Here is a 27,165-nt window from a genome sequence, read left to right on the forward strand (position 1 = left end):
CGTCGCAAATAACAGATTAGCGCGAATTAAATTCTAGAAATGTGTGTGAGAGTTAAGCTCCCGTAAGTGTAACGCACACGATTTTACCTTCTTATCACTATCGGTGCGTCGACACCTTAGTTAAGATTAGATACCGCATAGAGTGTAATTTACGCTGCCTTAATGACAACCTGCTCGAAACGACAAAGAGTGCCGTGTTTGAGAGTTTATTACGTTTTTATTATTATATTGTTTTCCACAAGAGCTTGCATCGAGTATTGCTTGTTGTCTAGCGTGAACGCAATCAGAAAAAAATGTCGCTCGTCGGGCGACTTCGTCTCGACGAAGTTATCAGTTCATTCCCAGAGCTAGGACCGACGGCTCCAGATGGTGGCTACTCGTGGGTCGTTCTCGTCGGTGTTGCCTTCATCCAGGTTCGATTTAATCAATGAGTGTACTTTAGTGATCACGAAAGTTGTGTTTCTACTTAGACATTAAATGTCATAATTCTATATTCATTCATATATCAAAACCAACTCTGGCCATTCTTTGTTATAAAGTTATAAAAGCAATTAGATAAAGTTAATTAGTAAAAATGGAAATGTGAGTAATATTCGATGCGATACAGGGTACTCAGAGATATATGCTCAATTTATCATCGAAGGATATTGTTATCTTTCCTCTTTGTTCATGCGCACAAGCGACGACGCGTTATAAAATGCTCCAAAAACATTGGGAATATAATATAACTTTGTTCCAGGTGTGTTTGCGACATAAATTCGCCGGATACGAGGAATGTATATAATCTTTCACAATTGTTATATACGATATGTAAATCCAAATAATTGCGTAATTGTAATTGTTTCGGTGGGTGAGTACAGATTCTTTGATATTATTGCGCCTATATTTCTTGACACCCTGTATAACACGTTTATTAAATCATTATACATACATTGAAAACATTAAAATATTTTTTAAAATGCGAATATAATACATAAATACTGGTATATATGAACTAGTTTTACAAGTTGTATATAAAACTTACATATAGATAACCGTGCCTAGCGTCTTGTCGATGTACGGCATAGTGTTGGGTTATTTAACGACGAATAACTCATTATTAAATTTTGACTTGTGGAGCGCAAAGATCACCTTGACGCCGATATTGTTCGTCGCCTTTTGGAGTCTGGCAGGTACTTATTTGACGTACGGTTCATCAATATCTCGACTCTATTCCCGCTCGCGATCTTTTAGATCCATGGACCAAAACGATCACAGATCTGGCACCAATACCGCGACTGGTCGGTTTGATCGGCGTTACCCTCCTCACTACGGGTGTCATAGCTTCCGGATACCTAGCGACCGGTGGAGCGGGCGCGTATCTGGCCAGTTTGAGCGCCGGGGCGGTGATGGGCGTAGGAGCAAGTTTCGTGATCCTAGAGAGCGAAACCGTGCTGCGAAAGCACTTCAGGGTCAAGTTGCCGTTGGTGCTGACGCTGAAGAACATAGCCGCTTCCATCGGCTTCACGATCGTGCCGGCACTCACGCACTTCTTACTCGTGGAGACCGGACTGAAGAACGGTATCCTGCTAATGACGATCGTTTTCATTCCCTCCACCTTGGGCACGCTGACCTTGCGCTCCCCGCCACCGCAGCGAGCATCTCCTTACAGGTGACGGGACGGGACATTTTTGTCCCATCTCCAGATTTAAATTTGCATGAGAATACGCGTCTTCAATTGCAACAAAGTTGTCTTATGAAATTTCTGGAAATGGAAGAATATATCTCAATTGTACAGTTTTTAATATTTTTATAGTTATATGTATAATTTTCAATTTTAAATATATTCCATAATGGATGTCTTGATTAATATTAGATTACTTCTGCCAACCGATGAGGATAATGAATTGGGCATCAGACTATCCCCGGACAAAGAATTAGAATCGGAGCGACAGACTAACGGCGTGGACAACGCCGGCTACGAGAATGACAAACGCGATAAGAATGCCATGCCTTTGTTCAGCGAGGTAAACAGTATCTACGCGTATCAGGAACCAGACGAAGAAGTCGAGCTCTTCATCAGTCCGACCATGCAATCGGGCAAGTGGAAGCAGGAGTTTTACGTAGTTCGTTACTTCCGATTTTGGGCAGCCGTGATGACGTGGATCGGAATGAAAGCCGGTTCGCTCTACTTTTGGATCCTGATACCCACTGTGTTCCTGCAACGAACCACGGGGTCGTCCGTTTACCATTCGGACGATTGGGTGACGTTACTGGTGGTCGCTGGCCTCGGCTCGTTTATACCTAGCATTGCCAGTTATTGGTCCATCACGACTACCACGCAGTACAGAAGGATATACTTCGGGAGCGCCTGTTGGCTTGGCAGTATTATTATGTTAGGTACATTTCAAGCATAATTTTCCGGATACGAATTATCTCTTGTGCACATTTTTCTAACATTATCTAACAGTAAAACCATTTATTCTCTTATATAATATTAATTACTTATCATAGTAATGCACAATTATATTTTTAAACATCATCATGACATTTTGTTATCATTTTCACCATTGTTTTATTTGTATAGGTTTATCTTATATGAATAACTATTACTGGTTTCTGACATGTTCGCTACTTGGCGGAATTAGCATCAGCAGCTGGCTCACTTGCCAGGACTTAACATTGTGCGATGTGTTGGGAAATCAATTTGCACATCGCTCGCACAAGTTGTTCTCCACCTTAGTCGGACTGGGTGTGCTGACCTTTTGTTTCGTGCACAGTGCGTATTTTGTGTAACATCGAAATTTATTTTCTTGTTTTCTTTACAAGAGATTTTACAGAGATATTTCTTAAATTTGATACTCAATTCGCATAGAATACGATAATAATAAGAGAGAAAGACTCGGACATTGGGGTTTCTCGATTTATCTACTAATTTGGCATAATTACAGGTGAGAACGTGTGCTTTCGCGCGGTTGCGTTGCTGCAGTTTCTCGGTGGATGTTACTGGACCGTACCGTCCGTTTGGGAAATTGTACAAACACGGAGACATAGAAACGGTTAATCCCGTTACAAAAAATCAAGAGTCATTTTTACATTCTCCCATATAGATATATTTACAAGGCATTGATATCGATGATGAAAGTCACAGTGTGATTGATTCATTATAAATTCCTTTAAATATTAAAAAATACTCTTTCATAGGATAATCTTAAGAATAGACGTGTGCTCCATACAATATAAATTGTGCAATTTGTGAAATAATTATTTAATTCGAGATGAGGAGCGATATAAAAAATTGCTTTTAAATTATACAATTGTGAACGTGTTGTAGTAGCAATAAAGTGTCTCTGAAATCTTTATTAAAATATTCTTTTTAATCTCGAATATTAACAATGCACATTACGGTATTATCACACTGACTTTTCTATCTTACATGCTCTTATTGATAAATTTATGCTATCATTTTTATTTATCTTGCGAATTTTTTTATTTGGTAAGAATATATAGATTCGATCATATTTCTTCGCATTTAAACATCAGTTATATAACTTCTATTTATATAAAATACACAATAATACGAAAAGATAGAATTATATATCACAAGATAATTGCAAGATAAAAACGGAATAAAAACGAAATTCCGTGAAATCTTGCACACACGCTTTATTTTTCTTAAAAAGTAAATATCTTAGAAAGTAAATTAAAAAAAACTCGATACTCTTAAAATTTACGTATAATGCACGTTTTCCGAGTATAGTTTAGCTAACAAAAATTACGTTATAACTAAATAGGAAAAAATGACAAAAATGAAGAAAATTGCGCTTATACTTTCTTTCTCTCGCGTATAATAGAGATATATCATGTATGCAATAATATCGCCTAATTTATTGCCAATAATTTCATAATAATTATCTAATTTATTATACTTATAAAATTGCATTCATTCACACTAGATCCATATAACTTTGCTCTAAGGCATACTAAAATTATATAATCTTTAGAATCAACAATTATTAGAATCCTTTTAAATGCTTGTATAATCATGACATCGATAACTGTACAAATAAAATTGTTATCTAAAGGATCCTTCGGATCATTGCATATTCATTTTTTATTTATGATTTGATTTCTTATCATTTTTTCATCATTGCCAGCTGCTTAAACTACTCATATACCCTTTTTGGCAACATATATGCATACGTATAAAATAAAAAAAGAGATGTACAATAATTTAATTAAAACTATACTTAACAATTTTTTATATACTCACAAAGACAGTTATATTCCAGAATTATCGCGATAAGTTGATTCATTACAATTGAAAAAATGTTAGAGATCGATAATATTTTAAGTGAAAACTGAAAATTAAAAATTCAGCATAAAAATTTCATTGTTATAAATTTTTCTGTCTTATATGAAGCATTATGCAGAGTATCAAAAAAGAAGTGATTAAAGAGTAAATAATAATAGACTTATTAAATTGAAAAAGATACCTAATCAACAGATTAGATAAAAATTCTAATTTGATCAGAGATACAAATTTTTCTATCAAAATCCGAAATTTTTTAAAAATATATGTATTCATTGTAATACTGCTGGATTACATGTTTGCAGACACGGGGTGTCTCATTTTAAATAGAACAGTCAATTGACTATTAGCAACTGAGTATTTGCAATTGCAAATTACAATATTTTTTCTTAAAAACAACTGTGTATTCTTTTTATACCAATCCTCTCATTATTTTGAGCATAAAAGTATTGAGATAAGATCATTGAAAAATAAATATTTTACGAAATATTTTATAAAATTAAAAAATTATTTCAGGTTTCATAACCCGAAAAGTACTTAATGAAAAAAATATTATAATGTTTTGAAAAGCTATCGAAATAAGCTACAAGAATGTGTAATGAAAAAAAACTAATGTGCAAAAGATGACACCGAACTATGTTATTGTTATCGAGAATAGCGATAAGAACCGATCTCAGCTCGGTGAAACGCATACTTCCTCCGTCTTTTGCCAACCGTAGGTTGGCAGCAGTCGGGAATAAAAATGAGGGATTCCATAATTTAAAATTTGGAAGTGGCCTTCATGTGATCCTCAAACAACTATACAAGGTTAAACCAATAACACCATCTTATGTCCGTCTTGAAACCCTACAACTTTTGTCTAAAATTTCTTTTTTAAATCCTATCATTTTGAGACATTAGCCTGTCCTAATTAAAATGGGACCTTGTGTATGTGTATATATTTATATATGTAATAACCAACATATTTTTCCTATTTATCCAACAAAATTATTTTAGTAATTACCCATAATAACATTTTTTCTCTTTCTTCATAGAGACTTAAGAAATTTTTCGAAATAAAAATAATACAATGATGAAAATAATACCACAGATTCATTCATAGAAAGGACACAGTCTACAAATAAAAAATGGAGACGAGTTCTATTCCAAACCTGGGCAGTTGAAAGTGAGGAACGTTGCGCAAGAACCTTAGATTTAACTTAATTCCAGATCCTTTTCTATCGCCGTGCTAGGTCCAGGATTGTCGCGCGATTTCGGCAAGAAGCCATTGGTTGTTCGACTCGAATGCGGTTTCCAGCTTACTGGTCGTGGTTGATTCAACTCATCGTATTCCGACTCGTTGTTCTGCTTAATCTCATCATAGACATGTTCGACTTTCTTACCGTCCATTTCATCGATGCTGTGGTATACATTCAAATTTGGATTTCCCATATCAGCATCTCTATTCTTCAGGTCATACTGCAATCCGTACGCTCCTGAACAATAATACAAAATTATTATACTTGTGTAAAATTTTATTTATCTCGTCGTGAACAAGCATGCTATACCTTTACAATCGTCCTCGTCGTCAGTGCAATTACCTAGTTTAGCCTTCTCGGTATTTATATTTTTAAGAAGATTATTTCGGAATTGGAAGTTGTTTAATAAAGTAGTGGTGCCGTCGTCAAACTTTGAGGAACCTTGATACGCGTACACGGGATTGTCGAATTGGTTTCGTTCTACGATAAGAGAAGGAGACTTTATATTTTTATTGCTCAAAGAGAATTTGAATTCTTCTCAATGATAGAAATCTTTAAACAGGAGGTAAAAAAATTACCTGGCGGAGATACAGGCTCGGCTATATATTGCACTTGAGCTATTTCGTTCTTGAGATCAGCTACTCTGCGACGATGATACATCCATCCAACGAATGAAATACCAATCACAATTATAGCTGCAAATATGACCGCCACAATGTGTCCATATCCTCCCTCTTCTTTCTCCTGAATATTGCGGGAAAATAATTGTTCGTCGCAGTTTTCACCTGAAAAAATTGTTTGTCAAATATTTAACATAGTTTATTGAAACACAAAGAATATTCTTAATATTCTTTTCATACGTGGAGTTAATCTTTCAAGTATACTTTATATATACCTGTATATCCATGCCTACAGATGCAGCCCTCGGCCGGATGGCATGTGAAGAAGTCATTTTTACACTCGCAAGGTTCCATACAATGATCACCGTAATATCCTTCGGGACAAACTAAAATCGGCAAATGATTTTTTAAATTCAACATATATTCGATTATATTTTGATCATTCAACATATATTCTTCTTTGTCGCTACAGTATCCGCTATAATTTCCTAAACTTACTCTCGGTACACGTAGTTCCGGTCCATCCCGCCGCGCATCGACAATGGCCATCGTTGGATCGGCATTTTCCGCCATTTTGACATTTGCAATGCTGCGTGCAATTTACACCGTACGTGCCCTCCGCGCATGGTGTTTGACAGAACTTGCCTTGCCAGCCGGGTCGGCATTGGCATACACCTGAATTGGAAACAAATCGATCAAGATCTCTTAAATAAACGTACGATTAGATCGACACTTCAAAAGCTCGAGAAGGATCTTTGACTTGCCTGTCACGTGATGACATTCTCCGCCGTTCTTACAGTGACAATAATTAGCACAGTTTAGCCCATAACGATTCGGGGGACACGGATGTTCGCAAGTCAGACCCAGGTATCCCGGACGGCAAACATACTCGCCAGTCACATGATCGCAAGTCATGTTTCCTAGAGAAAAAAACAATAATGAGTTTATATGATAAGAGGATTTACATTAAAAAATATTATTTTTAAATATTAAATTTGTTTTTCTATATTCGTTTTTCTATTTTTTTAACGTGTGCTATCTGTGGTCATAATTATTTTCACTATTCGTTATTCGTCTTAGCCGTCAAATATAGATAAAATAATGATTAATTGAAATACTCACTGAAATACTTGGAGATAAAAACTTTGTCGGTGACAAAGAGCAAGAAATAAAGTTTATGACTATCACTTACGTCAGCGTTTGCGCAATTAGCGGTCAAATTATTTCTCTGCTTCGAATTTTGTTATAACTGTACCGCAAAGTACGTAAGATACAATCCACACTTAAGCATATTATCTACATTTCCGGATGTGTATATAAATGCCATTATAAAAATGAATCTTATAATTTTACTTTATTTGACTCATATTCTCTAATTAATACTCTTCCAATTGCGATATATATTACGGCAAGATGATTAAACTTACTTAAAGATATATTTCCATGGAATCGATCGGCCAAGTGTTTCGATTTATATATTATAAAAGGAGATTATTAGACTATGTATACATTACGTATATATATTTACATTCAAAAAATTAACATGTTAAATGTAATTTACTACAAAAATGCGATTACACAAACTGTTTGTTTTATGCACAATTAATTGTTTAAAGACACGATCATGCCATTTAATCTGTTATATATAGTTAAGTTATTTGAACGAATTGTCACACATACACATGCAAGAGATATGAAATCTATGAAACATGAAAATCCCTACCGTTCATCTTTTCCGGACATTTCTCTTTGCATCCCATCCCGTACAATCCTTCCTTGCAGGGTTGCGAGCAATCGGGACCTTCCCAGCCCCTGGCGCAGACGCAACTTCCGGTCGTGGGATCACACGAACTATTATTCATGCATTCGCAACGCGAGTGACAATCTTCGCCGTAAAGACCTTCCGGGCATTTTGTTTCGCATCGAATCCCTGTTTTAATGTTAAAGCAAAATCCGTCTCGAGATTTCTTCGCTTACTGCATAAAACAGCGCATTTATCGTTTATTTGCTTTTTTCTTTATATACTATTTTTTTTCTAAATTGAGATAATGGACGCAATGTAGCTATGTTTGCGTCACAAAACAATTTTTAGTTTATAATTGCTTTATAATTGCTTTTAAATAATTTCTTGATTCGATAACGACAAATGATTATCGCGTCTCGATGATTGTATATACATAATTTTCATGTAAATATCGGACGCGATATGCAACAAACCTTGCCATTCTGCCTTGCACCTGCAACGCCCGGTGGTGGAGTCACAGTGAACGGTGTTTTCCTCAACACAGTCGCAAATTTGATCGCATCCTTTCCCGAAGAAGCCCTTTTTACAACGATCCTGGCACAGCGTGCCAGTGAAACCAGCCGCACACGTGCACGTGCCTGCGTGTGTATAGATAAGATAACGCGTGTTCTCGGTGCAAGTGCAGGGAAAAGGATTTAAGAATCTATATCTCGCGCGTATGCGCACAATTGTCTGTACATTTCTTTAAAACGATGTGAAACTTTATCGCGTTAATAATAACGAACGGGAAAAAAATCGTCACCCAAGCACCTTACCGTTTTGCGGATTGCAGGCTGCATTGTTAAAGCACTTGCATTTGCTCTCGCAGTCCTTGCCGTAAGACTTGTCGTCGCATGGACGATCGCACAGTACACCAACCCATCCTGGCAAAATGTAGATACGTGTAATTTGCTTCGTACTTACCGATGTCGAATAATATCTTCTTCATCGGAAATATATTGAGACTTAATAAAAATGTTTCTATAATAGATACGACTACAATAAATTCTACAGACGAGCTCTCTACGACGAGATGAAAAACATATGAAGAATATCAAATAAAATGGATCGTTTGATACATGCAAAATATTATGCAGAATAGTTACGAGATAACATTGATAAGACTTTCGAATAAAACAATAACAATAATAAATCTTTCTTTTCTTTAACAGGTCTTCCAAATGAAATTTTATAATTACATCAATTTGGATTACAGCCATAAAATTACGCTTACCAGCAGTACAGTTGCAGCGTCCATTCTCGGGGGAACAAGTGGCTCCGTTTTTGCAGGCACACTTTTGCGCGCAATCCTCCCCGAAGGTATTTTCGGGGCACAACTCACTGCAATTCTTGCCGCGATAACCGGCCGCGCAGATACAAGTGCCGTCGATTGGCGAACATTGAGCGTTGTTCTTGCAGTCGCAACGATTCTGGCAACCTTTGCCATACGTGTAGAAGGGACACGGCCTCGCGCAGGTCTCGCCGTCCCATCCCACTTTGCAGGAACATTGCCCGGTCCACGGATGGCACAACTCCGTATGATCATCCTCGCATTCGCAAACCTTAGAATTTGATTCAGTTTAAAATATCGAGGTGTCGTGAAAATTTTAAATAGAATATTGTTACGAGAAACAGAGCCTCACCTTTGCGCAATTGGGTCCGTAGAAATCATCGTCGCAAGCACGTTGGCCGCATGTTTCACCTATCCAGCCCGGATTGCATATGCAGGTCCCGTTACTAGGATTGCAGACGGCATTGTTTTCGCAAGTGCAATTATTTGCGCAATTTAGTCCGAACGTACTCGCGGAACAGGTCTTCAGACACTGTTTTCCGCGAATCAAGAAAAAAAAGAAAGATAATATTAATCACGCGATTTAACATCGCATTACGATACAATTAATCGAATATTTACTTTGTCATCGTAAAAGCCCGGTTTGCACTGGCACTCGCCCGTCACGTGATGGCAACTAGCACCGTTATAACAGTCGCAGGTTTGAGAACAGTTCTTGCCCCAGAAACCCTCCGGGCATCGATTCGCGCAGACCGAACCCTGCATGACAGACATTACGTTAAATAATTTTACACGGTATATTTCGTATCGAAAATTGTACAAATTCTCTCATTACCGTCCAGCCAGGGGTACAGTAGCATTCGCCGGTCAATGGACTGCAGGATCCGCCGTTTTGACAACGACATTCCGACTTGCATTCTTCGCCGTGCTTACCCAGTGGACACAAATCATCGCATCTACGCAATACAATAGTCATTAGCGATCATCATTAGTGACCAAACTATGTATCATTTCAAAATACTTATCACAGTCAATAAAAAAATATTTTTCTCCTTTATCTAAATTATTTCAATTTTTCTTAATTCTTTTTTAATTTAAAATAAAGAATCTTTTTAAGACAAAAAAATCTTCGTAATCACATCTTTCTGGGAAGTATAAAAAAAGACCGGATAGATATGATTATGTGAGTAAAAGTAGATAAGATAAACGTAGATAAATTATAACCATTGATAGTATTGTATATTATATTGTCGGAAACAAGGATCGAGAAAAAATACTTACAGCGGTCCGGTGTAACCGGAGGCACAGTGACATTCGCCAGAAATGTGATGGCACCTACCGCCGTTTCTACAACGGCATTCCTCGGCACAATCCTGTCCATATCGGTTAGAAGAACACTTTTGATCGCAATACACGCCGGTCCAACCTCTCGTGCATATGCACTTGCCATCGAACGGATCACACGTGGCCCCGTTCTGGCACTTGCAATTTATCTCGCAATCTCTGCCCCATTTACCCAACGGGCATTCTGTTCATACGGGAAAGTTAAAAATAAATCACCTCGTGTTTACACCGCTCGAACCAATTTTTCAGCCTCGTTGGCATACAAAATTGCACGTTATTCTCTCTTTGGCAGTCTTTTAAAATAATTCTTAAACATAAATGTTTCGATGTAAAAATAGCTAATATTGTCTTTCTCAGTCATAAATAAAAGTATATTTTTAGATTATTAAAAATATATAAGACTCGAAATATAAAAATAAACAAATTAGTTTTAATGGCAATACGAGTCAATGACTCGTATTGCCATTAAAACTGATTTGTTTATTTTTATATTTCGAGTCTTATATATTTTTAATGGCAATACGAGTCATTGACTCGTATTGCCATTAAAACTGATTTGTATATTTTTAGATATTTTCCAAAGTGTGTGTCCTGGATGTTTGAATTTTTTTTTCTTGCATAAAATATAAAGTTGCACAAACTTGATAAAGATGTAAAATTATCTCTATACATATTATATTATCCTTGCTAGAATACTATTTATTCGAGTACATTGAATCGTCAACGCGACATATATGCGGAGAAATATATAGAAAGCGCGCGTTATTATTATCGAACAAAGGTTGCACTTACTGAAGTCGCACAACGGCCCGCCATATCCCGATTCACACTTGCAGATATCGGGGGCGATACAAGTACCGTGGCGGCAATCCTCGGAACAGACTGGAATGCAACGGTCCCCGTTTGTGGTTTGCGTGTAGCCTTTGCAGCATTCTTCTACGGGTTTTTGTTTCACCAGTTCCTGTAAGAAACACACGTAATAAATATTACAAGCGACAATCGCTTTGTTTTCTCCGATCCACGTTTATTGTAAAAACATTAGCGAAACAATCAAATCTCTCTCTCTCTCTCTTTCTTTTTCCCAATCAGATCTCGTTAAAATTTAGAAAATGAATTTCTTAGAAAATAGCACACCTGTTCCTTGTAAACCGTCCTGTAGACAACTTTGTATTTGGAGCATCTCGGTGGGAAACTGAAGCACCACGTGTTCTCTCGCACGGTATAAGGTTTCTGCTCGGATACTTTCACCGTTATCGTGTATCTAAAAAGATAATTGAACAGAATTCCATAGAATTTCCTAATAGAAGCGAAAACTCGACGTGTCGAGCGAATGTTTGGTACGGTCGCACCGAACGCGCGTACTCACATTCCGTGAATTAATTAATTAATTATTCAAGATGGAATACGATACTTACGTTTCTTGCCGGGTGCATATGTTCGGTCCTTCGAGAGCCGCCGCTGTTCCCAAGATAATCACGGTGACAATCGCCGTCAGCCGACAGACCGTGGACCTCGTTCCAGCTGATCGATACATGACTTTGAACTTGGCGATCAAAATTCTGACCTTATCGTCGTCTCGATCGCATTATCGCTCTTTCTTCGCGTTCGTTCGCAAACGTTCGCTCTGGAAAAAAACCCGTTGTTGACCCGACCTGAAAGTAAAATGTGCCGTGTTACAACGCGCTGGCATGTCGCAACAACGCGATTTACTTTGCGAATGATTACGCGAACGATCGCAAAACGCACGAACGTTGCATACCTAACCAGACACGAAAGGAGGCAATTATGCGTTTTATCGAGCTTTACAATGCGGTCTCTATCGCACTCTCTTCGCAGGAACGCTCGTCTACTCGACTTTATACTTCGCACTCTGGTTTTAATGAATCACGATCGATACTGACGAGGCTGGTATCATACGAGTGTCCAGTTGCAAATCTTGATTTAACATAAACAAACTCACGGATTCGAGTTGCGATAATTGGAACGCTATCATATTCTATGCTATATGAGAAGCGACGTTACTCCGATAAGACGCGATGGTTTCATCAATTAGCGCGAAAAATATCCGTCGTATTTTCTTTTTGCGCGACATGGTAAAATTGCGGGTAAATTATCGCGACGAAGGATTTTCTATCAGAGAGTTGTCGAGAGAGCGCCATAATTTTATCGAACGAGGACGCGTGTCGATATCGCAACGGGTTGCGAGAAATCTTTCGTTCGAAATATCGATGAGCACTGCTGGTCGACGAACATCGGGGTTTCCGCGAGGTTTTACCGGGCGAAATTTCAATCGCGCGTTCACGCGACCGGAAATGAGTGCTCTTGCGAGCGTGTAAAATACATGAATCAGAGGCTGCGCACGTGTTGAACATACGGTTTGCTTTACGTTTTTATCATGACGTGACTCGTGCTATGATTCACATTGCGAATCAACCGACTCGCTTCAACGGCGACCGAAAGTGCTATAACGTTAATCGGTAATCCTCTAAGATGAATTCGATCGCGTTTGCCCTTATTAAGCGTCCAATCGTATGAAAATCATATGAATAAAAGAGCCATACATGAAATGAAGAACTTTTCTTTATCACTATGCGTGTATATATCGTGTTTAAAATTATGTATACATATTATCAAAGCTGTCACACCTTATATCTCTATCGAGGCATTAAACATGCGACAAAATTTGAAGAATAATCTGTAAATCAATACCGAGAAAATTTTTATCATCGGATATAACGTTTTGGGGATAAAGTATTATTACATTCTGCGATAATTATTTCGTACTATCGGATTTTTATTCCGATAATTAATTCAAACTCAAACAAAATTTATTTATCATTTTATTTACTTAAAATCAAATATACTCGACAGAAGGAGGATTGCATGCATGTTGTAGCTTTTCTGAAACATCCGGAAAAACGTGGTTTCTCTCGAAATGTGAAGAAACGCAGCACGACACAGTTTGTTCCTTTGTGCGTAAAAAACTCTGGGCATCGGTATAATTATTGTCACGACGGGCGAACAAAACACGTGTACGCTCATTCAAGTCTTTACATAACTGTACCTATCACCGACAGTTACGAGTTCGTGAGTGAGACCGGCGAGAAAAGAGGTGAACGTAACGCGATTGTTCCGAGTCAAACGAGACATGTGAGAAGAGTTGTGTGCGCGCTACGCGTGCACGCACGTATGTGAATTCACGAAATTCATTTAATGACGCAAGTCGTGTATTAGCGGACGACTAGTGTTAGACACGAGCGGATCGCACGAGTCTAAAACGGTGTCCGATGATGAAACGCGCGCATACATACATGCTTTTATTTACGCCTGTTATTTGTCATTTTTCAAATGAAAAAAAAAATTTCATTATGCAAACAAATGTAAATATTTTCGTTAATATTCTAAGACGATGAGATCGATGATGTTTCGAAGAAAAAAATGTTTTATAGGAAAGAAAAAGTTTTCGACAAAAATTTTCGTGTGTTTGTAGCTTGGAATATTTTCCCGGTTTTCGTCACTCGACACAATCGAACGGAAATATAAGCGACCGACCCGCCGTTTTCGTACAGCCGAATTCCAGCAGGAGCATGTGCGTGTTTCGTCTACCGCGATCGAAGGGGGACTCGACCCTTCGACTTGACGCGACCCCGTACGAGGGGAGAATTAATTCGTTTACGTGGAAAAAAAGAGTTCAGGGACTTTGCGGCGTAGGTGCGAGCCTGTGTGCGGACACGAGTCACAGGATGTGGGGCGAGTTTGCGATAAAATGATACATCTCGAACTTTATCCGCGGGATGTATGTGTGCATCGTTCTCTCTCGGGATCTCGGTTGTACACGGACAAAGGGCGATTATGGGCGTCGACTTACGAGGACGCGACGAGAATCATTCGGGCGATAAGTAACGAGAAAAACATCTACGAAAGAAGAGTGTCATATTAGTCGTATAAATCGTATCAAGAAAAAATGGAATAACAAACATATTCGGTTACAGAATCGTCTTGATGCAAATAATCTCGAGGAGATGAAATTGTATTTGTCCCGAGCTTTAATACAACAGCTTTAAGATAAAATTTTAAATAACACGAGTATTTTTATTAGTAAATTAGATTGTAAAAAATAATAAATAAAAAAAATGATTTTATTTAGACAACTTTCTGTCACGAGTTCAAAGAATATTTCGACTCTTTTCCCCTTCAAAAGTTTATTGAACTGGTTTAGAGAATTGACAGATAAATCGCGACTAATTTATCCTTACGTTATTTAACCGCACCTTATAACACGTATGTACTATCTCTAACGTTATCTCTAACGTTTATCTCTGGCGCGATTATATGATTGATACGAAAAAATCCAACGACTGATGATTGCAAAGCGATACTCTCTGGTACGCATTCACACGGGGTGTAATTAACGTTAAATGCAATCCCATCTGACACAAATCTGTCTTGTGCATAAATTTAACGCGTGTAGGAGATATATGCGAGATCGCGAAATCGCTGTACACTGACATTTCGCGACGTTAGCGATGGACCATCGGTGATATGCGACAGATTAAATAAATGACATATAGACATAGATGTACGTGTGCATTTCGCTATTCATTATCGTCGTTTATGGCTCGTTGCGTACGTGAGAACGCACAAAGAGGAATGATACGCACGAATCGGACTTTAGAGAGCGGGAAACGCGAATCGTCACGGCTCCGTAGCCGCCTCGTAGAATAAGTTCAAATTGAAAAGGAAGTCGCGAAAAATAAAAATTCCGCCCGTTGGTTCGTACTTGGAAAAGAATTTGGCTGCGGCACACTTTCCATCGTTACGTTAATAAGGCGAAAACAAAATTATGTAACGGACTCGTAACGTGTTAGCTCGATCCCAGGCTAGAGAACATAACGAAAGACCGCTAAACTGCGTAAGCCACTTTCGGAATTAATAGCGATACGCTAGGGCATCACTTGCGTAATTTCTCATTATCGAACAATTAGCTGCATACGTGCACAAGTCATTTCTGAGAAGTATGACAAAATATCGACGCGTGAAACAAAACATTTCTTTCATCATAGATGACATTTGTACACATTGTGTATGTTTATACGTTTCTAACATCGTAAATATACATTTCACCAGTTATCATCTTACACCTTGGTCAAGTTATTAAATACGAGTATGAGATTAAATTCGATGCTGTTTAAAAGATCGTCCGAAAGTCGATACTGGAAAAATTTCTTATCATTCGATAGCGTTGTGCATCGAATCGCAATAAGTACGTTAAGATGCAATAACACGCGATGATGAGCCTTTTATTTCTTCCTTTGGTCGGTAGAAAAAAAAGTTAATGTTTTAGATTTACATAAATACATTCGTAAAAATGAATGCATTAACGCTTCGCTCGAAATGCGATAGAGGAATTTTGCGGAAAAAATTCTGAAAAAATTGCGTAGCAACCCTCCGTGGTTGAATGAATCACTTTTCTTACATAATAGCCGAGTATCGCAACAGTGAAAGTCATCGTAACCGACAAAATAACGCTGTCACAAACAGGTGCAAATCATGAGGTGCATCATCCACAAATTTAAACTCGAAAAAAATTATATACATATATTTTTATATCTTTATATCTTTATATGCGCGCAAAGACAGAGTCCGCGTTGAAATGGACAAACTTTCAAAGATTAATTTTTTCCAAAAGACCTACTTTTCCATGTACAATATCAAAGTGCTGATGATGATAATAAAGAATGGGTAATCAACATGTACGGCATGTTTGTCAATTAGAACGCAAATGCATGCACGAAATAGGTGGATTAATTATGGATGATTCGATTATCGAAGCGTTTCATCAAAGCTCTTTTTCGCAACGCGTAATCCGTGGGTATAGAACGTGAAGTGAAAATTGTCGTATATCATGTCTATACCAAATGTTTCTAAGCAACGATTTGCAAGAGCTATCACGAAAGCTGACTGAATCGTCACGAATTATTATTAGAAAAGAGGAGCCACGTGATTCTGTTTTCGCGTATCGATCGGTTCGACCCTTTCCGATGGTTCGCGATGGCACATATCCCTTCGAACGACTTGAAATATACAAAGTTTGAATTACGTTTCGTAATGAAGCACTTTACATTACATCGTCCGTGAACTTTAACTTAGGGAAACTCTAGACAAATGAACGTCATCTCTCGAGTCAGACGAATAAAAACTCGGCACTAAACTCGGCGGCGTGAGGTGAGAATACAAGTGTCAAAGTACGATGTACGTGCATGCGTAAGACGGTCTAAATGTCTACATGAATACGCAGAAGGTGTTCTGCGAAATTGACGCTTCGCGATTTGCGACTATACTCGGAAACCGTGACAATCGTACGTTTTACGTGAAGATAGCCTTGACGCGCACTTGCCGACACTCGTATCATACTCGGAAAATCCGAGTCACCGTCATATTGTAACATGCGTGGGTACCTTAATCACTCGATGCATAATACACGACGGCCGGAGTCGTTTCGAGTCGTCTCGATCGGCCGGAAGTCTATTTGTGTCGGCAGAGAAAATCGAGTCGCGTGCGTGAAAAAGTCGTTGAAAAATTTCGCGAATTCACGCAAACGACGTTTCAGCGCGTAAATTTTCCGTCTGACCAAAGATCACCGTTATTATGGTAATTAAACGCTAAACAATGTTTCCGGGCTTCCAGTAATAGTCACATGAATCATCATAACCGCGATCTAGCTGTATCGCCGTGTATCCTCGTGTCTCCAACGTGAAGTATTTTTCTCGCACACACAATAGTGCGAATTTTTTAAAGAGTAAAAGTACTCCACGTTTCTTCTCTTTACCTCTCGCGTGTAAAGATATTTATATATATATGTTATATATATATATACCCTCTTACGAACATGAATGGTACGCGCAAAAAATGGGACGTATAAACAAGATAGAAATACTGTTGCCCCATATATATATATATATATATGTGTGTGTGTGTGTGTGTGTGTGTGTGTGTGTGTGTGTGTGTGTGTGTGTGTGTGTGTGTGTGTGTGTGTATGTATGAATGCAGACCCTCTCACGAACATGAATGGTACGCGCAAAAAATGAAATGTATAAACAAGATATAAATACTGTTGCCATATATATACATATATATATATATATATATATATATATATATGGCAACAGTATTTATATCTTGTTTATACATTTCATTTTTTGCGCGTACCATTCATGTTCGTGAGAGGGTCTGCATTCATTCTACTTGGTTTGTAGCCATGCGGGTAGAATAGCTCCGTTCTCTGTCCACAACTTCCTTTCCCCTCGCGCTCTCACGGCCTTCTCTCTCTTTCTCTCTCTCTCTCTCTCTCTCTCTCTCTGTCCCTATTTCCCTCTCTCCCTCCCTTAATAACGTAGCGCAGCACTTGACGACCGCAGAGCAACATGATCTTTCCCGTTGTGTTCTCGTTGTGTGCGCACATTCGTGGAAGGATTGTCAGCATCATGGAGATACCTTGAGATACCTTCGATTTTCGCGACAGAGTTGAATAAATGAGATGTGCATTGACGATGGAACGCTCCTTTGTCTTCGACTTGTCATTGTTCCGCGCTACCTTCGCGCGTCATTGATGAACAACTTTAATTCATGCAACAATAACGGCGTCAGTCAAAAGGTTATCGATGGTTGAATCATCATTGAATGTTACGTTAACGCAAAGTCTGCGGTTAGAAAAGAAAGAGAGAGAAAAAATTCGAATAAACAGATAAATTTCGTATACACAACAAAAAATAATATAAATGATTCATCGCTCGGTGTGTACGATAGTCCGGAAACAGATGATTAACGACCAATCTACCAAGATATTTGGACCATATTATCATACAAACATGCCCTATGTACGCATCATTCAAAGCCTGTAAAAAGTCATTCATAATATCAATGAAAATGTTAATATTGGAGGAAAAAGTTTGGCCATATACACAAACTAGATATTTTTACGTAATAAGGACGGAATTGCAACATCCTGCATTTTGCACGAGCACATGTATTATATTAATATCTACGTTCGGCTTACACGTGATAGTCGCGAGTTTCCTTCCCGGAAAAAAAAAATAAAAACATCTGCAATTCGCGGCTGGCTATTGTTGCGACAGCTGATCCCATCAAAAAGATAGACTCGATAACACGATGCTGCTATTTTTTTTTCATATTATTTATCTTTCAAATTCGTAATAAAGAGGAAGAATCTCGCGAATGTCCGAAAAAGATTTCGCGCGTACACCACGCGGATAAAAATAGACGTGATTACTGAGGCGGTATCAAAAATAGTCTGCGCGCGCCGAGACTCGCTACAAGGAATCTGTACGTGTATTTTGCAACGCGCGTACGTACAGTACGAAGGACCAGCGAGATCTACGCGATTCATCAGGTAAGGATCGAGCAAAGCGGACCGACATAACGGGCTTGGCGAGACAAGGATCGAGAGAAAACCGGTCGAGGAGCAGCGAAGCGACCGAATTTTTCAAGTCGACGATACTCCGGAGAGTAAAGTGCGCGCTTCTCCGTCACGGAATAATCACGTACGAGCGTGTGCATACCGGAGCCAAGGACTTTGTTTGAGAGTATATATTATAAAGCGTGTAATTCGAGTATAATCTTAAATTATTGATAATTGTCACGTGATACTATGCCTGAAAGGGATGGAATATATTTATAAATATAAAATATAAATATATAAAATTAGAAATATATTATAAAGTCGGTGAAAATCAAGATAAATACGGTTGAAAGATTAGATCTCAGATAATACGCGCGGGCATCACGATTCGTCCATTAATCGCTGACAAAAGTTAACGAGTCGGCTATAAATGTATTTTTCAAGCTATTAATTTATACATGCGTCATTAATTACGCACGCGAATGCACTTTCCCCGATTCGTTAAACTGTATACGGCTGTTGCACATTCATCGTTACGTCTACACGGTCGAAATGAGCGAATTAAAAGTTGGACCGCCAGCTGTGTAAAGTTTCTCGTTGAATGAACTGGCAAACATTTATGTATATAGATATAAAATAAATATAGTCAAGTAATTAAACTGTCGCGAACACTTAAAGCAACGCTTTCTCGTCATCGTGGCAATTAACACCGATTAAAGCGCGAATAATCAGAGCGAAGCGTAGCGAAAGACGTGAATGAGAATTCACCGCATTCCACGTCTTATCTATGTGTTATGACAGTAATGTAACGTTTCGAGTAATCTATTCTAATGACTTTCAATCACCGATAGATCGAGCAACAGAAGTGTGCATCTTGCATAATGAAAATCTTGTTTTTCCTCTATTTCTTCGCGTATCTCTCTCACTCTTACGTTGCCAATACGTTCTATTTATACATTGTGACTTTTTAAATATAAACTAAATAAATAAATAAATATCTAACCTGATCGCCGATTGCTGCGTGGAACTCTTTGGATTCAACGAGGTCTGCCCACTGGTCAATTACGGCGAACGCAGAAGAAACGTGGCTCTTCCACTGGGAACAGATCGGCGCACGTTGTTTTTATTGCTCCAACATTGCGGTAAAGTTGCGCGCAGTAAATTGCAATCGCAAGAGGATCGCGCACATTGAAAATAAAAATCAATTTTACTCACTTTCTCATTATAACGCGCCGCGTGCGAGATATGCGACAGAAATTACACAACGGAGATAACGTAATAAGAGTTGCGCGTAAAATAACGTAAACACGCGACGGCGTCTTTCATTCAACTGAAGTAAACCGAAAAGACGTTCGACCAACATCCGGCCAGTCTCCCCTCTCGCTCTCGGCTGCTAATATGTTCCCCCCCTCCCTCCTCTCCCTCACTCGAGCACCCCACTCTTTCACTTTTAGAGAATAAAACCAGAGAGCGCGCATGCGCATAATTTCGCTGTATTATATTACATCTTCGCAATCAAAACATCTTTTTTTTTTTATAAATTTCCAATGAATCGACACGCTATGATCAATACGTACCGCTCCAGAAATACTGTACAAAACATATTTATTTAATAATTTAGAGATGCGCACATATACACAGTGTACAATGTACAAGCTCTAGTATTCTTGCGATGCCGCTACTCGGCAAACTGTGCGATTTTCTCTAATATTTATATACAATCACATATTTTTTTTTCAACCTTTAGAAATCGGACGAGATTTTTGACAATCTTCCCAGACTGAATTTTCAAACGTATGCCAAAGCGATATTCTAGGAATCTAAAGAAACTGAGACCAATCTTAGCTAATTGAATTGAGCTGAAAAATCTCGATTTCTCGATTTCTAAAGGTTAATACAATGTCGGATGAAACAACATTATTTACTACAAGCGATGAGCGTCACGCATTCCGTTCAACACAATGTTATCAATGACGAATTTCTAAAAAATATATTGCCATCGAATATTACTTCTTTCCCTCTTTTTTTCTTTCAATCGCAAATCGGTGTTGAGAGAAACTCGAGACGCGATTAGAATATGTACGGCGCATAAACATACAAAGTTAAAAAGGTCCGAATATTCAGACCCGATTTTTTCTTTTACCTAGTACAAAGCTTGCGCAACATGTTATGTCTTCAAATTGTCAAAAATATTCTATATGCACAAATGGATATGCGTACATAGAAAACAAATGTACCTTTTCACAAAATGAGGATCTGTGTTTTATTTCATCGTAAAATGCAAAAAGTTTTTTTTGGCATTTTAGGAGAAAAGATTGCGGGCACGTTCGCCGAAACTGAAGGCCCAGAATCCATACGCAATGCGGTGGTAGTTAAATATTTACAAAGAGACTTTTGTGCGTATCACCGCGTATCAGAAATACGGATTCTCTTTTCTCTTAAGATGTCACAATGTTCCCTTTATGTGCCACACTTAAACATTATCAAACATCGTGTTAAGAATCTTGCGCTCTAAGAATAAATGGAGATTTTAAGCTACAAGTAACTCGTAAATTGGTATAATAAAGATTGACGATATGATAAAAACAATCTTCGATTATTAATAATAGTATTCATATTTCTCAATGTGCCGATATTTATAACGGAATGCCGCTATTGATATCAAATAATACATCTCAAAATCGATATCATTTTGCTTCGCATAATCTAAATTGTCTGATTAAAACTCGGCACAAACGCTTGGCAGATAAATGTAGAAATAAATATTACGATAGTTAAGATGGAAATATAACTAGAAAATTGTACAAATGTAGGAGCAGATTTTGCGTTATCCTTTTTTTGTACGTTTTGAATGTAGAAAGACTAATCTTGCATATCTATGTGCGATCTGTATTGTAATCTTAAAGGTGGGTCCCGGAACCTCCATCTTGTCACATAAACAAACTTCAATGTATGATCCTTACCTAATAACTCGTTATTGCACAAAATATCGATCTATCAAATACAAAATACAGACAAATTAATGAAAATAATAATAATGCATTCTCCTACAATATCTATCAAATATACTTACATCTCTATATTTTTCCATACCGCTCAAAACCTTTTTAGCGATAAACTTTTTCATATGTGTGATTGTAGCCTGAGCCGAACATCTGATAAATCTTCTTTTCAGGGTCTTTAAACTAGCATTCATACATTCCAAACATACGTTAACCTAAAATTTTGACAAATTAATACAAGTTTTAATCAAATATTCTATTTACATAAACATGTATATCAATGTTGTAAAAACCTGTTCATCGGTACGATGATAATCCGATTCTGCATGGGCATCCGCATTAGCCCTTTCTTCTTCGACTTCGCCAGCATTGGGTAATATATCTTTGGGACAAGCTAAACCTCTGGCTCTGTAAAATTCTCTTTCCCTTTTGATTTCATCTAAAAAAGAAAGATTTTCTATTAATATCTAGAAAGAAATGTACTTCTTACACGTGGGCGAGTTGGAATTTAAAATAAGATTCGTACTTTCTTGAAGATCAGGAACTAATTTATAGACGATATCTTGCATAGTTCTGTCAAAGCTGATATACTGAAGTGGATGTGACTGATGTATGACAATTTGACAAGTTGGACAGGTATGTTTCTCTTCTAGATGCTTTACCAAACAACTCTTGCAGAATGTATGTAAACATTCTGTGACAGTGGTAGCATCTATCAAATACCCACGACATATTTTGCATGTTATGTGACTGTTTAAGGTTTTTAGTTTTATCCTTCTCTCCATGGCACCGATAATCACCATTTAATAGAGAGAGATTTTATAATCTAAAACAATAATTTTACCAATAAGGCCGCATCACAGACATCGACAAGAATGTCAAATATTGTCAAAACGAATGAGTAAAGCGAAAAAAATCGAAATGATTATTAATTTATTGCTGCTCCCGATTCATTCCGAGAAGCGTGTGAATATGATTCAGCGTACTAGCGATCAGAAAGTGGGTTATTGGATTCTAACCTCAATCTCGAGCGTGATTACACAGTGGTCTTGTGCTCTAGCTTATTTGTCACAAAGTTTCGCGTGGAAGATGTTCCGTGTATCCCGTAGCATCTCGATTTTCGGATAAATCACTTGTGGAAATAAAAATTTCACTAAAAATTTGGTTTAAAAACAACTTAGTGTACAAACGTGACTCATATACGACAACAAAACGGACTGAAACTGACAGAAACTGACTGATCGCAGCGCTGTCCGACAAGAACGCGAATCAGTGGATCTCTATATGGATACACGCGCATGCGCAGCTCTATGTGGGTAGATGCGCATGCGCGGCTTTATGCGCTCTCATCAGTGTTGAATAAAAGGAGGTGCTATACGACTCCTTTTATAAACTGCGTTTTCAAAGATATAAGATGTAAAAGTTGAAAAAATTAATAGTTTTCTATTTAGATGACAAATTATAGATTCTATACTTATTTATAGTTCTTCCATTGTTACATAGTCCTATATTTAAAAAAAAAAAAAAATGGGATATTTTTTATCAGAATTATATAAATAACTTGTTATAAGCTATTTTTTTTCTTCATTAGTTCAAGTCATTTAAATATCTTTCAATAGATAGGATTTTAGTCTCATCTATATGTAAATGCAGAAATAAATTTGATATTTTGAAAAACACTATGAATTTTTGAAAAACATAAATTATATGAATTTTTTACTAGAGAAATTTGGAAAGCGCAATATTATTTTATTGGGTACAGATTGATCGATTTATTGGAAACAAAAGTCATATTTATGTGGATCTCCTTTGCACGATCTATACACATACATATACTCTAGGTAAATGCTAATTCTACCTTTAGATACTGGATAACAGATAATGTTTATTTAAATAAACGCTAAATAAACGATATATACAATCCGCGAATTAAAACTACTTTTTGTTTTTATTGCATAAATTCGTTATTGTCACTTTTTACAAAAAAGATCACTCTTAAGAGATGTATCTTAAAATTATGTAAAAAAAGATCCTATGAAGATATATATATTTATATATGTATGTATATATATATATATATATATATATATATATATATATATTTATATCATACATATACTTGGAGATATACGAAAAATAAATTATCTATCGCTAAGCACCTTTCCTATTTATACACATTATCGCCAATCGATACGGACAAGCGATCGATACGACTCTAAGGCTTACGGCAATACTTTGGATTCTTTTCCCAAAACGATGCATTTTTTCGATATAAAACTTTTATTGCTTGTTTCCTCTCAGGTTTCGCCTTTTATGTGCACGTCTTTAGACTGATTATTTTTTTACAAAATTGTCACAGAACACGTTGCTCGCGATATAAAATCCACGATCATTATCCACTAAAACTAGTCATGTAAAAACACTAAAGATCTAACAACTACTATGATACAGAAAAACGTACAGTATCCACAGTTGACTAGTTACAAAAAACACATCATGCCCACATTTGATATCTATTTTATGGATTTTTGTAATATAGACTTTGAATATGATATCGTATATGGGACCACATATATGTAGTCCTGTCACGATAAATTATCTCTTGTCTTTTGTATGTCCGACAACAATCTTGTAAGGCACTGATTCACATGGCACAATAATATCTATAAATCTATAGATATAAATATAGGATCTATAGAATAGATATAGGCGATTTTTATACAAATACAAATTTGTTTTGCATTGACGCTTAAAAGATAGTCTCCTTTCAGTTTTCGCTCTCGATATTGTTTCTTTTTAATCCTAATAGCATTTATCGATCCCCATAGAAAAATAGTAAATATACGATGTCCAATCTCATGTATATGTATATTGACACTGTTGATGTACGCTATCGTTTCGCGCTTTCCTTTAACTCTGCGTACAGATACACAGATCAATACTGATTTATATTATTTGGCGTATTCACTTACTTCAGTCGATAATCCTTCACATATAATAATCTTTCATGTTGACACTCTTCTCGTCTCTTTATTTCCATTGTCACATTCATTTGAATTACTCGCTGCTACTTTATTCGGTTACATTCGCGAATCATTTAGATTACTTCCTGTCTAAGTAAACAATGTCTAAGCGAGTAGACAGTCTTTGTAGTAAATATACAATTCACAACAGATATGGAAATTTTTCTTCACCATCCTCTTCCACATCGCTGGACTCTTGGCTAGATGGAGGTGTGTCCAGCTGAGGCAGACCGAGATCCAGATATTCCTGATGTCAAAGATATGTATGCAATTTATTATTACTACTGTAAAAAAACTAATACTTATTTATAGACATGCAAATCATGTGGACATTATTACTTACCTCGTTCGCTGTTATCGTTAATATTCTATCGAGATCCTCGACTAATTCGACAAATGTCGGCCTTTCGCTTGGCTGATAACTCCAACAATCTCTCATGAGCATATATCTATAGTAACGTATCGAAGAGTAAATTCTCAGAATTGAATCATACATATCGATTGTATTATAAAATCAGGATCACATGTAGAAGGTGCGTCTTACATTTCGATCGAACAGCAAGGCGGTTTTTCCATTCGATGACCAGTTCGAAGTAATTGGAATAGTTTCTCGACCGACGGTACGGATGGATAAGGTGTACCACCCAGGGTCATGATCTCCCACAGCAGAATTCCGTACGACCATCTACGAGTGAAATTACAATAAGAAATATTAAAAAGTGAAAATATTAAAATAATTAAAATAATTAAATAGAATCTTCGATCAAAGATAAAAGAATTATTATTGTGCCGGATACTTACACGTCGGACTGAGTGGTATAAACACGATGAAATAGGGCCTCTGGTGCCATCCATTTCACTGGCAATCGTCCGTCCGTTGTCTTCCTGTAATAGTCGTGGCAGTGAATGTCTCTAGCAAGACCGAAATCAGCGATCTTCAATACGTATTCGTCGCTGACGAGAACATTCCTGGCAGCCAAGTCCCTGTGTATACATCTCCTACTAGCTAGGTACTCCATTCCGCGCGCCACTTGATAAGCAAACGAAACCAAATCCTTTTGCGTGAGGGTCTTTCGCTCCTTCGACTCCTGTCCGATAGTCGGTTCATATCCCGAAGTGGGTCTGTGATCCCGCAGGAAGTCTCGCAGATTGCCATGCGGGGCGAACTCCACCACAACATAGAGAGGACCGTTTTGAGTACAGGCACCCAGCAAATTAATGATGTTTACGTGCTTGCCAATCATCTTCATCATTTCCATTTCAGAGACTAAATCCATCATCTCAGTATCTGTATGACCCTCTATATGTATAAAAATAAATAAATAAATAAATGAAATAAATAAATAAACATATAAAAATAAAAAAATTAATTACGTTAAAATTTGCTTACCTTTCAACATTTTTACCGCTACAACGCTAGGTATTCCGGACTTGCCAGTATTCGTTTCGGCTCTGACAACTTTGCCAAAGGCTCCTTCGCCGAGAGTGCTTCCCAGCGTGAAATATTCTCTCGACAATTCCCACGCGCTATCTAATGGTAGTTCGTATTCGGACACATTGTCGCTGCTGCTGTCTTCAGCAATGACAGTGGATTTTTGCTTCTCGATCTTCACTACCGGCATCAGCAATTCCTCCTCGATCGCATTCTGCGCGTTCACCAGTTTCTGCTTCTCTACAATCACCTTCTTCGTCCATTGCGTCACGACTGCCGCGCGCGCCGTTTCTATCGCGAGTAGCTTTTTCATCTTCTCGCGTTTCAATCGATGAAAGATATATATCACTACGATGACCCCCAGGGCAAAGAACAAGCACAGAATAGCCGCCAAAACATTCACGAGGATCTGCGGTCTCGCGGCTAATGGTACTCTTTGCTCGTCCAACGCTGAATAAATTTTACAGGGTCATTGTAGATATAATTTATCGTTCCAATATAAATATTAAATAATTTAAATAACAAAATTGGATTACTCACTTTTGACGACACGTAGATAAGCGCTGCTAAATGTTTCCCCTAAAGTATTTTGGGCGATACACGTGTACCATCCTTCATCTTTTTCGGTAACATTGTAAAGTTTTAGTTCCTCTGGATTCTCCGTCTCCCCAGCCTGCATCGAAATTTTGTTGTTAATCGCGCTTTTGAGACCAAACATGCGT

The 27,165-nt window shown here is 37.5% G+C and overlaps 4 protein-coding genes across 13 annotated transcripts in view; 1 reads left to right on the plus strand and 3 right to left on the minus strand.

Moving 5' to 3' along the window:
- The first annotated feature begins 138 nt into the window (after positions 1 to 138).
- On the plus strand, positions 139 to 4,470 carry LOC145962891 (uncharacterized). 4 transcript variants are annotated; one of them, XM_083084362.1, is made up of 7 exons: positions 139 to 413; positions 740 to 850; positions 1,031 to 1,172; positions 1,234 to 1,651; positions 1,856 to 2,379; positions 2,567 to 2,758; positions 2,931 to 4,470. In XM_083084362.1, exons 3-7 carry the CDS (start codon positions 1,055 to 1,057, stop codon positions 3,041 to 3,043), a joined length of 1,365 nt encoding a protein of 454 aa, XP_082940488.1. In that variant the 5' UTR covers positions 139 to 413; positions 740 to 850; positions 1,031 to 1,054; the 3' UTR covers positions 3,044 to 4,470. The 4 variants fall into 4 exon arrangements, with proteins under 4 accessions (XP_082940488.1, XP_082940489.1, XP_082940487.1 ...); XM_083084363.1 differs by having other exon boundaries at positions 740 to 1,172; XM_083084361.1 differs by lacking the exon at positions 740 to 850.
- Drpr (multiple EGF like domains draper) lies at positions 582 to 20,355 on the minus strand. 5 transcript variants are annotated; one of them, XR_014436023.1, is made up of 20 exons: positions 20,202 to 20,355; positions 19,990 to 20,082; positions 11,983 to 12,219; positions 11,702 to 11,828; positions 11,360 to 11,528; positions 10,505 to 10,751; positions 10,059 to 10,179; positions 9,845 to 9,982; positions 9,576 to 9,755; positions 9,167 to 9,494; positions 8,709 to 8,816; positions 8,367 to 8,531; positions 7,873 to 8,079; positions 6,914 to 7,069; positions 6,648 to 6,824; positions 6,425 to 6,535; positions 6,108 to 6,314; positions 5,839 to 6,009; positions 1,861 to 5,766; positions 582 to 1,744 (listed from the first exon to the last, which is right to left on the minus strand). XR_014436023.1 is itself a non-coding variant. In XM_083084352.1 (19 exons), exons 2-18 carry the CDS (start codon positions 12,099 to 12,101, stop codon positions 5,486 to 5,488), a joined length of 3,012 nt encoding a protein of 1,003 aa, XP_082940478.1. In that variant the 5' UTR covers positions 12,102 to 12,219; positions 19,990 to 20,343; the 3' UTR covers positions 582 to 1,744; positions 5,443 to 5,485. The 5 variants fall into 5 exon arrangements, 1 of the variants encoding a protein (XP_082940478.1); XR_014436022.1 differs by having other exon boundaries at positions 582 to 897; positions 1,025 to 1,744; positions 19,990 to 20,343; XR_014436024.1 differs by lacking the exons at positions 19,990 to 20,082; positions 20,202 to 20,355 and adding an exon at positions 12,327 to 12,439.
- Positions 20,356 to 20,574: 219 nt separating this feature from the next.
- Positions 20,575 to 23,219, minus strand: L(3)73ah (polycomb group ring finger 3-like lethal (3) 73Ah). Its single transcript, XM_083084376.1, has 5 exons — positions 23,008 to 23,219; positions 22,515 to 22,814; positions 22,282 to 22,427; positions 22,060 to 22,203; positions 20,575 to 21,980 (listed from the first exon to the last, which is right to left on the minus strand). Exons 2-5 carry the CDS (start codon positions 22,789 to 22,791, stop codon positions 21,849 to 21,851), a joined length of 699 nt encoding a protein of 232 aa, XP_082940502.1. The 5' UTR covers positions 22,792 to 22,814; positions 23,008 to 23,219; the 3' UTR covers positions 20,575 to 21,848.
- Positions 23,220 to 24,991: 1,772 nt separating this feature from the next.
- Positions 24,992 to 27,165, minus strand: part of LOC145963201 (fibroblast growth factor receptor homolog 1) — a 38,996-nt gene continuing 36,822 nt past the window's right edge. For all 3 annotated transcript variants that reach the window (XM_083084912.1, XM_083084914.1, XM_083084913.1), the window contains exons 6-11: positions 26,984 to 27,116; positions 26,402 to 26,893; positions 25,813 to 26,311; positions 25,556 to 25,696; positions 25,355 to 25,460; positions 24,992 to 25,258 (exon numbers count right to left, since the gene is read on the minus strand). In XM_083084912.1, the coding sequence (XP_082941038.1) occupies positions 25,154 to 25,258; positions 25,355 to 25,460; positions 25,556 to 25,696; positions 25,813 to 26,311; positions 26,402 to 26,893; positions 26,984 to 27,116 (1,476 nt within the window). In that variant the 3' untranslated portion in view covers positions 24,992 to 25,153. The remainder of the gene's footprint in view (positions 25,259 to 25,354; positions 25,461 to 25,555; positions 25,697 to 25,812; positions 26,312 to 26,401; positions 26,894 to 26,983; positions 27,117 to 27,165) is intronic.

This window comes from Camponotus vicinus, unplaced genomic scaffold (assembly GCF_025532165.1).
Source record: "Camponotus vicinus isolate PSW18456_S1 unplaced genomic scaffold, iyCamVici1.0 SCAF_12, whole genome shotgun sequence".
Lineage (NCBI taxonomy): Eukaryota > Metazoa > Arthropoda > Insecta > Hymenoptera > Formicidae > Camponotus > Camponotus vicinus.

Excerpts from the sequence above, each read along its gene's own strand:
- Drpr (XM_083084352.1), bottom strand. The coding sequence starts at position 12,101 with ATGTATCGATCAGCTGGAACGAGGTCCACGGTCTGTCGGCTGACGGCG. Across the intron at positions 9,983-10,058 it reads ACTGTACCCCTGGCTGGACG|GGTTCGGTCTGCGCGAATCG; the intron begins GTAATGAGAGAA and ends TCTGTCATGCAG. Across the intron at positions 6,315-6,424 it reads CTGTAGGCATGGATATACAG|GTGAAAACTGCGACGAACAA; the intron begins GTATATATAAAG and ends CAATTTTTTCAG.
- LOC145962891 (XM_083084361.1), top strand. The coding sequence starts at position 294 with ATGTCGCTCGTCGGGCGACTTCGTCTCGACGAAGTTATCAGTTCATTC. Across the intron at positions 414-1,030 it reads TCGGTGTTGCCTTCATCCAG|ATAACCGTGCCTAGCGTCTT; the intron begins GTTCGATTTAAT and ends ACTTACATATAG. Across the intron at positions 1,652-1,855 it reads CAGCGAGCATCTCCTTACAG|ATTACTTCTGCCAACCGATG; the intron begins GTGACGGGACGG and ends GATTAATATTAG.